Source organism: Neovison vison, chromosome 11 (assembly GCF_020171115.1).
Source record: "Neovison vison isolate M4711 chromosome 11, ASM_NN_V1, whole genome shotgun sequence".
NCBI lineage: Eukaryota > Metazoa > Chordata > Mammalia > Carnivora > Mustelidae > Neogale > Neogale vison.
Window position 1 is genome coordinate 136,068,015 of NC_058101.1, and position 17,204 is coordinate 136,085,218.

General features: G+C 32.5%; 1 protein-coding gene across 1 annotated transcript in view; it reads left to right on the forward strand.

The window, feature by feature from the left end:
• The window catches only part of TLL1 (tolloid like 1), a 224,753-nt gene that overhangs the window by 123,919 nt on the left and 83,630 nt on the right, over positions 1 to 17,204 (forward strand). Inside the window, exon 9 of the mRNA XM_044224805.1 lies at positions 10,845 to 10,960. Coding sequence (XP_044080740.1) covers positions 10,845 to 10,960 — 116 coding nt within the window. The remainder of the gene's footprint in view (positions 1 to 10,844; positions 10,961 to 17,204) is intronic.

The following is a 17,204-nucleotide window of genomic DNA, read 5'->3' on the forward strand; positions in this document are numbered from 1 at the left end:
CTCATTGATATAATTAAAAACAAATTGCTAGAAATCAAATTTAAGCAGGGATAGTATTTTTTTTAAACAGCGTTAGCATTTTTTTTTTCTTTTAACAAGTAAAAGAGCAAAAAGCATGATTGTCTGATAGTTGTTATTAAATAGTTGCAGGATTTCATAGTCAAATGTTCAGTTTCCTTGCCAAAATAAAAAGAATATCCTTTATTTTAACTTCAGAATTGAGGAGTGAAATCATCTTTTTCTTGTAAGTGCCACCATTAATGATATATAATTTAAAATTTTATTAGTTGGAATGTATAACATTGGTGCAAAAAAGGAGTTCTAACAGTGTTGATAGTGAGTTACCATATGTTTTGCTACTGGCTAAAGTTATGAAAAAGAGATTAAAGGAAGTTCTTAGTAAGACTGTTCCAAGGGAACACCAGTGACATACTGGTCCAAAAAAGAAAAAAAAGAGTCTGCTCTCAAATTGGAAATGGTGCATATTCTGTACACCTCCTACATAGTCAAAATTCCTTGAAATAACACATATCAAAAAATATGTTTTACTTTGGTTAGCACAGATTTCCCCCAAATTTTTGTTCACATATGTTTGTAAATTACCCATGTATGTGTAGTATTTATTTTTTTTAAATCTAAATTTCCACAGGAAAGATGTATTTATAAATAAATGGCACAGCTATGACAAAAGAATTGAGTGATTCTTGGCTAATTTCTGGCAGTACTGAATATAGTATGCTTTTTAACTTTGAAAGAAGATTTGGTGGAGGATTGTATGATTAATAGCAACTGAGTAAATAATTCACATAGAAAGCCATTTTGTCTGTCTCTCTCAGTACATGTGTGTGTATGTGTATATATATATATAGATAGATAGGTAGATACATACATATATATTTATATCTCATTTAAAAACACACTGGACATGCATTTCTAACACTGAATTATAAGAAGATCAGTCAGTAGGAATCAGAAAAGTAATCAAACTTATGAAACTGTAATTTTCAGTCTATAACTCTTAAATATTTAAGTTACTAATGGGAAAATACATATAAGTTTTCACTTGAGGCGTTATTTATATAAATAGATAAACAGACTGCTTTCTTACTTGAAACAGTATAATATATAATATATACTATATACATTGGTATATATATATATATACTATATATATATATATATATATATACATTGGTTTGTTAATACAGTAAAACCATATTTATGAAAGTACCATCATCAATGTAAAAGGTACCTTGTGTTTTAAAGCAGTATAAGAAAGTTGCTTATTTACTTTCATGATGAAGTAAGAAAGAGCTAAGACATATAAATTTGTATTTAAAAAAATAAAAATATCTAAAGTTTTCGTTCACTAAATCTTTAAGAATGGTTTGTTTTTTCTATCTTGGACATTTTAATGCCCACCAAGCAGGTCCCTCCCTTTCTTTCTTTTTTCCATCTTTTGCTCTTTGTTTCCTTCTCTCTCCCTCTGAACCATTGTGTGTGTGTGTGTGTGTGTGTGTGTGAAGTCATTAGCTTTGAGCCTTGAGCCCTGTATATGGTTATGAATTTAACATTCTTCATTTCTTTACAGTGAGGAGCATTAATGATATTGGTAGAAATATAGGACAAATAAACTTAAGTTACACTAATGCAGTAGGTTTACCAGTAGCTCCAAGAACATTAATGGAATGATGTGAAAGACTGATAAAGGTACATGGAAGTGTGAATAGTATGACTTATTTGAGAATCATCTAGGAAGAGTGTAGGGGTTTATAAAATGAAATCTGGTTGTGTCTTGGTTTTAATACTGAAAGGAGAGTTGTAAAATTGCATAGTCCCTTGGAGTTTGCCTTATTGTTTTCTTTTGTTAGAAATTGCTAATGAATAGGACCAATCAGAGGTATTCGGCTATATCACTCCAATTCTTTATTTCTTCTCAGTTTACTCTCCAAGCTGTTTTGGATCTGCATTTTATAGAGGTATTCCTTACGTGTTTAATCTTGAAAGGAATAGCGACCTGGTTCACACTTAAATATTTAAGGTTGTAGCTTTTATGGTCTATGATAAGTGGGGCCCTGAGTCCAAAAGGGCAGGATTCTAATAGGCTAGTAATAGGCAGACTGCAGATATTGTTTCCATTAATAATATAGGAAATTGTTTTTATCTATCAGAAGATGAGCAGCATTAAAATGCATGCATTTTTAATTCCCTTGAAACAATATAAACTGCTAATTTTTATGATATTTTCTGGCTGGCAAACATCTTGTAATCCATTATTATAGTTACCTATTTTATATGCCAAATATATAAATTAAATTTGTATGGGAAATCTGAATTACTCATTGTATAGTTGGTGCATACTCATCATGAAAAACTCCATGTAGGAATAAATTTGTTTTTAAGGTGATGGCATGAAAATGTTTCTTTTAGTTTAGAATTATTTTCATTGCCATTTCTTGTTCTTTTAGGATCAGTCAAGAGAGATCTCCTTATGCACTGTTAATATAAAGAAAGAATATGATCCTTTACAGTCCTGGCACTCTTCTGACTAAAACCCCATTATTCATTGCCAGACCACATCCCAGAAAGAAGGAAGGGAAAAAAAGGGAGAGCTGCCCAGCCCTGGGATTGAATAGATTTCTGGACAGTGCTGCCTTGAAAGCCAGTCCTGTGTCCTTCCCACAGCTTTCAGGTTTTTCTAGCATTAAGTCATCTAAAAGGATACCCACTAATGCTGCTTTACCTGTCTGCCATTATAATCTCTTGCATCCTACATACTGTCAGGATTCTCCCCCAAGCAAAGATGGAGAACAGGTCATCATTACGGTCTCCAGGTCTCCATCGTCCTTTTATGTCAGTAAAGGCATAAAAAAAAAAAAAAAAAAAGGTAAAAAAAAGCAGTTTGCTTTTTTTTAAAATTTCTTTTCAGTGTACCAGAATTCATTGCTTATGCACCACACTCACTGCTCCATGCAAAACGTGCCTTCCTTAATACCCACCACCAGCCTCAGCCAACTTCCCACCCCCCACCCCTTCAAAACCCTCAGATTATTTTTCAGAGTCCATAGTCTCTCATGGTTCATCTCCCCCTCCAATTTCCCTCAACTCTTTTCTCCTCTCCTTTTCCCCATGTCCTCCATTTATTTCTTATGCTCTGCAAATAAGTGAAACCATATGATAATTGACTCTCTCTGCTTGACTTATTTCATTCAGCATAATCTCTTCCAGTCCCGTCCATGTTGCTACAAAAGTTGGGTATTCGTCCTTTCTGATGGAGGCATAACATCTTCCTTATCCATTCGTCAGTTGAAGGGCATCTTGATTCTTTCCACAGTTTGGTGACTGTGGCCATTGCTGCTATGAACACTGGGGTACAGATGGCTCTTCTTTTCATTACATCTGTATCTTTGGGGTAAATACCCAGTAGTGCAATTGCAGGGTGTTAGGGAAGTTCTATTTTTAATTTCTTAAGGAATCTCCACACTGTTTAGGAGATCTTTTTCAGAATGTCTGAGTTGAAGTGGATATTTTTCTCTTCATAGTGGATATTTTTTTCTTCAATAGTACACATTAGTAGTGTGTAATAGTGTTCTCTCTTAGGAGGCCCTGTTTTTCTTGTGACTTTCATTTTTTAAATGTATTTTTTTTCTATTTGATCTAATTTTAGGATTTACTTTCCTTTCTGATTTCTAAACTGCTTAGTTTAACTCTTCCCCTATTATAGTCACTGGTCTATATTTGCATTTTCTCTTAAACTGGTTTTTCTGTAGTCCCATGGACTTTTTGCTTACTTAGTACTTCATCAACGATCAATCCTAATATTCTCCAGTAAATTTTCCCCAGTAAATATATCAAGAAACATAATAAAATTAGAGCAAATACAAAATAAAATATCTAAAAATAAAAGGGCTTCTGAGGATTGGAGTTTTCCTTATTACATAAAAGTGCATGTGTATTCACACATGAACACATGTACAGTCTATGTTCACAAATTTAAAAGTTTTCAGTGTTACTACACATATAGTACGTGTGTGGCCCATGGATGTACATGGATGCACATTTGAGTGGACACTTTAGGGATGGAAGGCCAGTTTCAGTGTGCATGGGGTCTGAATACTAGAAACTTTACGTTCCTTTAAACACTTTTTTCATTAACTTCACTTTTACAATTGAAATAAGGTTCTTATTAGTTACCTACAGCATTAATCTCTTGGTTCCTGATAATTTTTTGAGATTCCTGACAGAATATACTTTCTACATGTGCTTTTACACATGCAATTCTTGGCTAAAATACTGCCCACATGCAAAAAATAGTAATTTTGCCATTTCCTCCTCAATTATTCATGGTCTCCTTTATTCATCTCCCTGTAAACTTTCCCTAGTTCAGTGGATGGTACCAGACATAGATCATCTGGCAGCCCAAGCCAGAACTCTGGAGGACATTCTCACCTCATTCCTCCATCATTTTCTCCAGCTTATCAGTCCTACTGCCTTCTTGGAATCTTGCTTTCCTACAGTGAATCTCCTGGTCCTGGGAGCCTCATCTTTTGTCTGAATTGTTGAAATGCCGCCTATTCACCTCTTGTCCATATTCTTATATCTCTTTAGTTCTCTGGGCATGCTGCTGTTAAGTGGCTTTTGAATATGCAAAGTTCATTTTGCTTATTTTTAGGATAAAGGCTAATCTCCTTTCCATTAGGTCATTTCAAAATATTTTTCTTGTCTCTTCCCTGAGTCTTTTCTCTAGGTATTACCCCTGCAGTCTAGAGCTCACCTCCAATTCATTTAGCTCTAGTCATCATGATATGCTTGCCTCCTTCCTCTTCCTCCAGTCAGAATGCTCCTAACTGCCTCCCAGTTCAATTCTAGCCGTATTTAGGATTTGGCTCCTACTTAAAGACTTCCTTGTCTCCCAGGACTCCACATGGCAAATGTTTCGTTGGATCCTGGTCTTTGTGTCTTACTACTATAATCATTAGTAATTTGGCATTTCCCACACTGGAGTGTAGAAGCTTCTGTGGGATTGGAGTTGAGTTTTCCTTCATGGTTTTCTGAATCTGGTGTAAATTAAGTGCTCAATAAATAGTTGTTTCTGTGTGAATGAATGAGTCACTGTTAACACATGAAAGGCACCATTTCAGATGTTATAGCCCCAGAAAAGGAAGCACAGACTACACACATGAGTATCTGAGCCTCTGGGGCATCATGCAGACAACATCATTTGGTTAGGAAGTAAATTTCATCCTTAAAGGATGCTAGAGAACTTCTAGAATAGAGATGCCTACCTTGGGCTGCATGCTGCAGGAGGAAGGCTCCTTGGAGTTGATGTTTATGTTTCATTTTAAAGGATGATTCAGACTTGGCTAGGCAGTTACTATTGAAATGTATTTTAAAATATTTCAGTAATTAATCTCATTATCTCTCAGATGATTTAGGGTTCTTTTTAACATTTCCTTATCTTAAAATCATTTAACTTTTTATTTCATAGTTTTAAAAATAATTATAAACCTATATTTTGCTTATTATATTTAAAAGTTTAAGGGATTTAAATATAGGTTAATTAGGTTAGTATTAAGTTGATTAGATACAGTTGTATTTCTTCCCCTAATCTAGAATTTGTCAAGATCCTTTGTGAACAGATTTATGAAATAGAAATTATTGTTCATCTCTATCTGTGTTTTCCTTAGCCTTAATAAAATTATAAATGTTCTCCTATAGAATATGGAGAAAGGAAAGTTCTCAGTCTTTGGTGTTGGGTGGATATTACAGACATTTGGTGAGGAAAGTAGCTGTAGATGGACATGCAGGCAGCTGTAAACTCAATGTTATTAGAAGGTTCAGAATTTGTAATAATTGCTTAACAAGACACAATCCAAGTAGCATTTATATAATTCAAACCCAATTTTCTACTCTGGAGGAATGAAGGTATATGTGAATTACTTGTTTCAGAAGTGAGATCGATTGTATGATAAAGGACTTAGAAATTTAACCACTTTATTATTGTTATTTCTTATTTTGGCAAAAAAATCACATAATAAGACATCTACCCTATTAGCAAATCTCTAAGTGCATGGTACAGTACCATTAACTCTGTGCACATCTGGGTACAGCAGATCTCTAGAACGTCTTCGTCTTGGGACAACCTGGCTGGCTCAGTCAGTGAAGCGGCTGCCTTTGGCTCAGGTCCTGATCCTGGGGTCCTGGGACTGAGTTCCACATCGGGCTCCTTGCTCAGCAGGAAGCCTGCTTTTCCCTCTGTCTGCCTCTGTCTCTGTCTCTGTCTCTGTCTCTCTCTCTCTTTCTCTGAAAAATAAAAATTAAAATCTTTAATAAAAACAAATAGAACTTCTTGGTCTTGCAGTTTAGAGTTTTGACTAAAACTCTATACTCACTGAATGGCAGCTCTTCATTTCTTTCTCCCCCTAGCCCCTGGTAGTCAGCATTCCACTTTATACATCTATGAGTTTGAGTACATTAGAAACCTCATGTAAGTGGAATCATGCAGTATTTGTCTTTCTGTAACTGGCTTATCTCACTCAGTATCATGTCCTCTGAGTTTATTTGGATTGTAACATATGCCAGTTTTCCTTCTAGTTTTAAGGCCAAATAATATTCTATTTTATGTATTACCACAGTTTATCTCTTCATCCACTGATGGATGTTTGGGATGTTTCTGTCTCTTGTCTAATATGAATAATGCTGCAATGGAAATGAGAGTGCAAATATCGCTTCCAGATCCTGTCTTCAATTCTTTTGAATAAATACCCAGAAATGAGGGGACTGTTGGATCATTCGGGAATTATATTTATAATTTTTGAGGAAATCCTACACTGTTTTCCATAGTGGCTGCACCATTTTATGTTCTTACCAACAAAGCACAAAGGCTGCTATTTCTATTTCTTTGCCAACATTTCTTATTTTCTGTTTTTTTGTTTCTTTGTTGATAAGTGCCATCCTAACAGGTGTGAAGTGATATCTCATTGTGGCTTTGATTGGCATTTCCCTGATGACTAGTGATGTAGAACATTTTTTTTTTCATTTTTTTTTCATGTTCTTTTCAGACAGCTCTTTGTGTGTCTTCTTTGCCCATTTTCATTTTAATTAATTAATTAATTAATCAAACTGCTTCATATTTTACTTATTTTTTTCAGTGTTCCAAGATTCATTGTTTATGCACCACATCCAATACTCTTTTCCCATTTTTATTTTTATTTATTTTTATTTTTTAAAAGATTTTATTTATTTGACACACAGAGAGAGATCACCAGTAGGCAGCGAGGCAGGCAGAGAGAGAGGAGGAAGCAGGCTCCATGCTGAGCAGAGAGCCCAATGCGGGGCTCGATCCCAGGACCCTGGGATCAAGACCTGAGCCAAAGGCGGCAGCTTTAACCCACTGAGCCACCCAGGTGCCCCTTTGCCCATTTTTAAATTGGGTTATTTTGCTTTTTGCTATTGATTCATGGGAGCACCTAATATATTCTGAATACTAACCCCTCATGAGATATATGGTTTATAAATATTTTCTCCATTCAGAAGGTTTCCTTTCACTCTGTTGATTGTTTCCTTTGGTGTAGAGAAGCTTTTTTAGCTGATGTAGTGCCACCTGTCCATTTTTGCTTTTATTTCCTATGCTTTTGGTGTCATATCCAAAAAATCATTTCCAGGACTCTTGTCACAAAATCTCTTCTAGGATTTTTAAAGTTTTGGGATGTACACTTAAGTCTTTAATTCATCTTATGTTGATTTTTGTGTCTGATATAAAATAAGGGTCCAAATTCATTCTTCTTTATGCATATTTCTAGTTTCTCCAGCACCGTTTTCTGGAGAGACTATGCTTTCCCCAGTGAGTAGTCTTGGCACTCTTGTTGAAGATAACTTGACCATACATGGATTTGTTTTTGGGCTCTCTCTTTTCTTCTCTTGGTCTATATGTTTGTCATAAGCTGGTATCATACTATTTTGAATATTGTAGCTTTGTGATATGTTTTGAAATCAAAATTGGGAACCAGCTTCTTTTTCTTTTTTTCCCCCAACGAATGTTTGGCTATTGTTGGTTTGTGGTTTTATGTGAATTTCAGGGGTTTTTTTCTTTCTGCAAGAAATGCCACTGAGATTTTGAATTGTTTTGAATCTGTGGATTGCTTTGGGTAATATAGGTATTTTAACAATATTAAGTCTTCCAATCATGAACACAGTCCATCATTCCATTGGTTTGTGTTATTTTTAATTTCTTTCAGCAATGTTTTGCCATTTTCAGTATACAAGTCTTTTGCCTCATTGGTTAATTTATTGCCAAGTATTTTATTCTTTTTTGATGATAGTACAAACAGGATTGTTTTCTTAACTTCCTTTTGAAATTGTTTGTTGCTGGTGTATAGAAATGCAACTGATTTTTTGCTGTTGATTTTATATCCTGCAACTTTGCTGAATTTGTTTATTTGTTCTAACAGTTTTATGTGTATGTGTGGAACATTTATAATTTTATACATTTAAGATGGTGTCACCTGCCTACAGAGATAGAAGTTTAACTTCTGACTTATATTTACTTTTAGAGTAATTCTTATTAGGGCAGTGATAATAAGTAGCTACTGTATAATTCTTTATAGTTTTTTTCCTCCTAAATATGACTAAGTTTTGTAGTTCAAAGATGTATTCAAACACTTTAGACCACAATTTTCCTACCTGTGGAAAAGGTATCTAAGGGTTAAAAAGAAGATTCAGGGCATAATAACATTTGATTCCCACAAAGCAACTTTATTAAGTATATGTTAATAAGAAGGGCATTTAACAAGAGCAAACTGAAGCTGAAGCTTTTGAGATTTACTTGTATGACATAATTAGTAGGTGGTAATGCCATGATTAAAACTTGTGTTTTCTCATCCACAGACTTCGCTGAGTAAATGAACAGCCTATGAATTTTAACTTTGTAGTGCTACTTTTTTCTTGCTGATTTTTCTTTAGTTCCTTTAATATTAAACTTTGCTTTGTATATCTGAGCATTGACAACCTATGGCTGGGAAAAGTGCTGAAATATCTTTTGTAGTAGGGATCAGGTAGCCTGGGACAGCCACATTTACTGAGGTAAATGCAGAAATGATTATAAGCATTGTAAACAAATGCTATATAATAGATTTACTTAATATTTGAGTTATATGCTGATTCTATTTATTTTTCATTTTATAGAGTTTTATCTTTATCAGGACAGTATTGTTTATATACATCTGTGGATTAAACATATTTAATTGCTTTAATTCCACTTTAGTAAATCCAGTACCTATATTCTTTGCGGCTTAGTGTACTTTTCAATCATTAAATAATTTATTTTTTGACTGCTATAAATTACAGTATTTTTCACTGAAACACTCAACTCCCAAATGATTATATAGCATCCTAACTGATCCTACTCAGAAGAATATTGTTTGCATTAATAAAGTCTTAATACATTTTTATTTTTCTAAGGGTTTTTGCAATGTTACATTTATCAAGAGCCCTTAGATGATTCATGGGAAATGCTGAATTCTGAATTTTTGACCTTGAGCATTTTCATTTTGTTCTAAAGTTGCTTTTATCTCCCTATTCATCAGAATAAACACTGCTATTTCTACTTGAAATGTGTTTTGTTGTGCAAACTTAATATCTGTGTTTTCAAATAAATATTTATATCATATCAGACTTTTTACAACTCAATTTTATTTTCAAAATCATCATCTTTCTTTCTTCATTTAACTTAAGACATGTAAAACCATTTTTATTTATGGAGGATTTGATGAGACAAGAATTCACCTACTGATAGCTATGACTCTGTAATATGGTAATATCTCAATCGGATTTCAGTCTCCTTCAGGGGGAAAGAACTCTTATTAAGTGAAGGTTATAAAGATGACAGTTTGCAGTGGAAGAATCATTCTTGAATTCAGGACACTTAAACCAACCTATGTTCATAGGGCACATGCTATGTCTTACAAAAACAACAGGAAAACCCATTATAGAATGGTTCTGACCAATAACCTTGGCTAAACCAATAAGCTAATTACGCTCTGTCTATGGCTTTGTTGAAATGGCCCTAGAGATATCAAACACACAGATCTTGAGACTGTGTAGCTGATAATTTGCTATTTTAGATGACTGATAATTACTTCTAAGATATTAGACAGCCTTAGTAAGAGAAAAACACAATTGTTTTTCCAGTAACTTCTACTTAGATCAACAGAAATGAGAGAGTAAATCAATGTCCACATCTTCTTGGAAAATTTTAATCTTCCTTTAAGGTTTTAATCTTTTAATTTTTTCAGGTTATTTTGAGAAAAGTTTTCATTGTGTATGGCATTTTGGTATCACCTTTATTGATTATATTCTGGTTATTATTTAATATTTCTGTTTTTCAACTTTGGTGTGGTATTCGCTATGAAACTTAGCTTCACTTTACACTGAAAAATATTAATTTTGTTTCATATGATTCCCTAGCCACATGAACCAGATACCCACTGGCCTGAATATGAGTATGGGTGACCTACTAATTTTTTGGGAATGAATGAGGAAATTCTCCATGAGGAAGAACTTTATGAATGCCAGATTATTTATCTTATAATTTTGTTTTATGGTTGGCCCTAATGATACCATTAAGTATGCAAAAATCCTAGTAATAGAAACATAAGATGAATTTACTTGGAAAAGTCTTTTCTAGAACAGAAATACATATTTTCATCTAACACCAAAAGACTCAGGGCTTTATGATGTCCATGTCTTTCATAAAAATTAAAGAATGATATTCTCTTTTTAAGGAAATTTGGTTAACTCACCTCTTTAAAATAGCAAATACATGTATTTTTTTTTTTTTCCTTTAGCATGTGGAGAAACCCTACAAGAATCCAATGGCAACCTTTCCTCTCCAGGATTTCCAAATGGCTACCCTTCTTATACACACTGCATCTGGAGAGTTTCAGTGACCCCAGGGGAGAAGGTAGTTTATATCATCGAGAGTTCTCATTTAGTGTTATATAAAGTGTTAAATATATAAAGGTTTATTTTTAATTTGCTTTATTTCTTATTCTTATTTGATTTTTTCAAATATGAGACTAAAAAAACTCAGAAAAGTTATAATGAAAATTGCTCAAACTCTGGAAATTTTTTTGAAAAATGTGATTTAAAAAGAAATAATAAATGCTCTAAAAAGATTGAAATAATGTTCTCAGGCACAATGGAATTAAGTTAAAATAAGTGTCACATAGATAACCAGAAAAATCCCACATATTCCAGTTAAGAAATATACATAAAATATCCAGTTTAGCTAAGAAGCAATTATAGGGAATATTAGAAATAATTTTCAGCTATAATATAAAGAAATACTGAATAGCAAGTCTGTAAGATGCAATGAAAGCAATACTTGGAAGGAAATTCAGAACTTAAATACTCACATTAGCAACTAAAAAAATGCCCTAAACTAATGGGTTAGACATTCTTATTGAATGGCTATTAAAAGTATAGTAAAATAAATGTAAAGGTACGTAATAGAGGAAGTAAGAAATAATAGATAAGTTAAGGAGATCAAAATAACATGGTACAAAGTATGAACAAAGTTGGTACTTTGAAAAAACTTAGAAATATAAGATAATGGATATAAACAGATCGAGAAAGAAAAAGAATAACAGGAAAAGCATAATTATCTATCACTAGAATGAAAAGGTTATTATAACCAAGATGCACTAGACACAAAAATGAGAATAAAAGAATATTGTCAACATTATACCAGTAACTAAAAAATGTAGATGAAATGGGAAAACTCTTACAAAATATTACTGAGTTCTTACTTGAGAAGAAAAAAAAAACTTGGTTACTCCTATAACAACTAAAGAAAACGAACTACTGTTTAATTGAATTATTAGATATTTTTCAGCAATGAAAATCCAAGCTCACATGGCTTAATTAGTGAGTTCTAGCCAACATTCAAATAAGGACTAAGTATAATCCTATATAAACTCTTCCAAGGAATATAAAAGAAGATCCACTTTCCTATTTATATGGCTAGCAAAACCTTGATAGCATTCCTGACAAGGGAAGTATAACAAAGGAAAAGTATAATCCAAGCTAAAACTTGAATATGGAAGTAAAATCCTCAAACCAAACCAAAGCTTTGCATGCACATATGTAGACACAAATACCATTAAATGTGCATTTCAATTAAATCAAGAAAAAAATATCTATCACAGATTTAACAACAACAAACCCTGAACAAACTAAGAATAGGTACCTTCTTAATCTTCAAAAGCAGATCAACAAAAATTATGACAAATATTATTCTTGGGAAAATTCTGTAAGTATTTCTTTCTACCACACCACTTTCTTTTTGGTGGAAATCATGGCAGATTAAGGCAAGAAAATGTAATTAAACATAGTAAGGATTAAAAAAGAAGAAAATTCCCTTCAGCATATTTGGTTTCTTGGTTAAAGTGTTTATTATTAAGAAAGAAAATGAATGACTCCATTAACTTTTGAATTCTGTCTTGAATGCTAAACTTAAAAGTTTTTCCAGAACAAGATTATATTGATATTAATCTTTATTTTTACTACTTATTAAATGGTTTTTGTTCTTTGCTTACAACTAATTCATCTGGTATGATTCAATTATACTTAGAGTTTTGTTGAGAATGCATTTGAAGTTAAAGGAAAGTTTAATATTCCTGATAATTGAATGTTGTTAGGAGAATCATGGGTGTGGAGCTGTCCAGGGTGTTCCGATACTCAACGTGAAAGCTGAATGAAATGTTTGTGTAACATGTATAGTTTTTAAACATAAAAAGGTACAATTGACTTAGAATAATACATGAATGCATACATAATTCTTTATATAGTCATTTTTAATTTAAGAATAAAAGTTTATGTTGTAATGTAGTTGTAGATGTTGATCAGTTTCTATATGAATTTTTGAACAAGCTAATGAGAATATTTTATGAAAATCATTCTTAAAAAGATACTGAAGATATGTAAAAGCTGATAAAAAACTATACATGATTTTGAAATTAAAATTATTGAATATGAAGAGTTTTGAACAAGATTAATAAAAATTACATCCATTCATAAGAACAAGATAATACAGGAAAAAATTGGTTCCTCCTATCCAATTGCAGTGACCAGACCATCAGTATTCAAAGTTTATTCACTTTTCTTGTATGTATGATTACCAATAAAACTGTAGCTTCCAAAATGTTATAAATAGGAAGAAATCAACACATGTCATATTTTTAAATTATTTTTCTTATTTTTATGTATGATGATGAGCAAATAAATTGAATTAAGTGGTCAGTGAACAATATCAACTAATTTTTTTCATTCTTGTGTTTTTACTAGTTTCTTTTTATTTTAAATTTGGGTTTATTCTGTTGTTCTTAGTTGGCAGTTTAACTCATTAATTCTAATACAAACCCGTAAGGCTATAAATTTCCTCCTAAAAACCACTTTTATCTGAATTTAACCAGCTTGACATACAGTGTTTTTGCTATTTTTCAATTTTAATTACCTGCATTGTCTCTTATTATTTCTTCTCAACCAACATACTTTTTAGTAATATATATTTTCTTATTTGCAAAGATACATTTTTCCCCCCAATCATCCTTTTCTTGTTAATTTCTCCTTGAGTCAGTTCTTGTGAGAGACTGTACTCTGTAAGATGTCAGTCTTTGAAATATTTTGAGGCTGGCAGTATGACCTTGGAGCTGACCAGTCTTCATAAAGAATAATCATTGCTTTAAAGATGGGGCACCTGGGTGGCGCAGTTAAATGTCTGACTCTTGATTTTGGCTCACGCCATGATCTCAGAGTCTTGAGACTGAGCTCTGTGTCTTGCTCTGAGCTGGGCCTGGAACCTGCTTAGGATTCTCTCTTTTTCCTCTCCCTCTGCCCCGACTCCACTCTCTCTCTCTCTAAATAAATAAAATCTTCAAAAGAAAAACGAAATGTGTTTTGTGCAGTAGCTGGGTGGTAAGTTCTCTGTGCACATGGGTGGCAGTTCTCTTTTTAATTGTGAAATGTATATATTCTCTAATTACTGTTTTTTTTACTTTATTCGACAGAAAGTTATGTTAATATTTGTTACTATTTGGTAGATTTATTCATTTTCCTTTTAAAAATAAATATTTGTTAAAAACAAATTTTATATTTATTTATATTTCAATATACTTAAAATATTTTTATACTATGTTTTATATACATACTGTGTTTAGAATATAACATCTTTCTGGTAAATAAACTGTGACTATACACTGTATTTCTTTATCCCTAGTCACTATTTAGGTTAGCACTCTATTTTTTTCTGATATTAACAAGGATACACATTCTTTTAATTAATATTCTAGCTTGGTTATATCTTTATCTTGCTTTAGACATTCAGTTGTTCTGTGGTCTTGTGTCTCAGGTGTGTCCCTTTTAGGTAGCAAATAGTTTGGTTTTATTTTTTATTTAATTCATGTTGGTTAGTTTGTCTTTAGTGTTTAATTACCTTTATTGTGATTACTGATGTATTATTACTTCTTGTTTGCATTCTGTATGTCCCACTTTGTTTCTTTTGTCCTACTTTTTTTTGCCTTTTTATATATTGAATTTAAGGTTTTGTTTTCCCTCATTTCATTTATTTTCTGTCTATTGGGTTGAAAGTTTTAAATGTATATTTTATTATTTGGTACCCCTGTTCTACCAGCCTTCTTAATGGGGTCATATTTAAATGGTATCCTTAGCTTCCCAAACCATAAAGAGATTCTAAAAAAAAGATTATAATACACATTATCTTCATTTTATATGCTATTGTTTAGTATTTTTCTTCAAGTTTGTTTCCTTATACAAATGAGATATTGTTGTGGTTTTTTACACTTAACATTTGTTAAGCTATATGTAAATATTTACCAAATTTTTTATTATGGTGAAAAACATGTAAGATGTACTGTCTTAACCATTTCTAAGTGTACAATTCAATAGTGTTAAGTACATTCACATTGCTGTGAAGCAGATCTCCAGAGCTTTCTCAGTCTGCAAAACTGAAACTCTGTAGCCATTATGTCCATTTTCCTTACCCCTCAGACCCTGGGAACCACCTTTCTACTTTCTGTTTCTATGAATTTGATTACTTTCCATACTTCACAGAAGTGGAAGCATACAGCATTTGTTTAATTATGACTGGCTTATTTTATTTAGCATAATGTTCTCAAGGTTTAACCATGTTTTAGTATGTGACAGGATTTTCTTCCTTTTTAAGGTTGAATGCTATTCCATTGTATGTATAGACAAATTTGTTAAACCATCTACCCATTGATAGACATTTGAGTGCTTCCACCTTTTGGCTATTGTGAATAGTGCTACTACGAACAAGAGTATGCAAATATCTCTTTTTTTTTTTTTTTTTAATTTTAATTACTTTATTTTTTTTTTTCCCAATTTATTTATTTTCAGAAAAACAGTATTCATTATTTTTTCACCACACCCAGTGCTCCATGCAAGCTGTGCCCTCTATAATACCCACCACCTGGTACCCCAACCTCCCACCCCCCCGCCACTTCAAACCCCTCAGATTGTTTTTCAGAGTCCATAGTCTCTCATGGCTCATCTCCCCTTCCAATTTACCCAAATTCCCTACTACTCTCTAACGCCCCTTGTCCTCCATGCTATTGGTTATGCTCCACAAATGAGTGAAACCATATGATAATTGACTCTCTCTGCTTGACTGATTTCACTCAGCATAATCTCTTCCAGTCCCGTCCATGTTGCTACAAAAGTTGGATATTCGTCCTTTCTGATGGAGGCATAATACTCCATAGTGTATATGGACCACATCTTCCTTATCCATTCATCCGTTGAAGGGCATCTTGGTCAAATATCTCTTTAAGACAGTCCTTTCAATTCTTGTGGATCCATACCCTGAAGTAGGATTGATGGATAATTTGGTAGTTCTGTTTTTAATTTTTTGAAGAACTTCCATATTGTTTTCCATAGTAGTTGCACCATTTTACAATCCCATCAGCAATGTAGAAGGGTTCCAAATTCTCCACATCTCCTCAAATATGTAGTATTTTGTTTTTTGATAGTTGCCATCATAATGTGGGGAGAGATGATATTTCATTATGGATTTGATTTGCATTTCTCTGATAATTAGTAATGTTGTCCATCTTTTCATATGCTTCTTGGCCATTTGTTTATCATCTTTGGAGAAGTGTATCTTCAAGTGTCTTGCCCATTTTTTAGTTGGATTATTTTATTTTTGGGGGGGGAATTATAGGAGTTCTTTACATATTTTGGCTATTAACACCTTTATGAAATATATGATTTGCAAATAATTTTTTCTTTTCTATAGCTGCCTTTTTACTTAGTTCATTATATGCTTTGTAAAAGCTTTTTAGTTTGATGTAGTACCACTTAACTGTTTATGCTCTTTTTTTTTTTGCCTCTGCTTTTGTGCCATATTCAAGAAATCATTGCCATTTCCAATATCATGAAGCTTTCCCTCTATGCTTTCTTCTAGTTTTATAGTTTTGGGTTTCACATTTAGGTCTTTCATTGATTGTGTAATTAATTTTTGTATATGGCTTAATATAAAGAACTGACTTCATTCTCTTGAACATGGGTCTCCATTCCCAACAGCATTTGTTTGAAGATTCATCAAATATTTTTATTCATTATTTCTTCTCACATCTCAGACTTTTGTTAAGGCTCATTTTGTCCTGTCTATAGTTTATACTTTAGGCTATTTTTAAAATTAGTGTATTTTGCTAGTATTTTTCTGTTTGAAAATGTGAATTTTTTTTAACTTGGATTCATGATAATGGAATTTCACTGTATATAATTGGCTATATATTTAACTTTGCTAAAAATCAAAACATGAAGAAATACTTCCATTTGAAATATTTCTTAATGTAGAATCCTAGAAACTGAAAATATCAAAAGTGATTTAATGACCACTAAAAATTGAATAAGTTATAACCATATAATATAAGTTTATAGAAGTTATTATAAAATGGTGCTGCTTACAGATAATTTCTTGAGACAGTTTTTTCAAATTCTAGTCCATCGCCTTAACCACTCGGCCACGACTACTGCTAGTTTTTTCAAATTCTAAAACCTCAGATTTCTCCCATATAATAAACTGTATTTCAAGTGCACTGCATAACAAGGTGTAGTCTCTTCATTTTTTTTTCTCTCTCTTCATTTATTTTGCTAAACTAGTA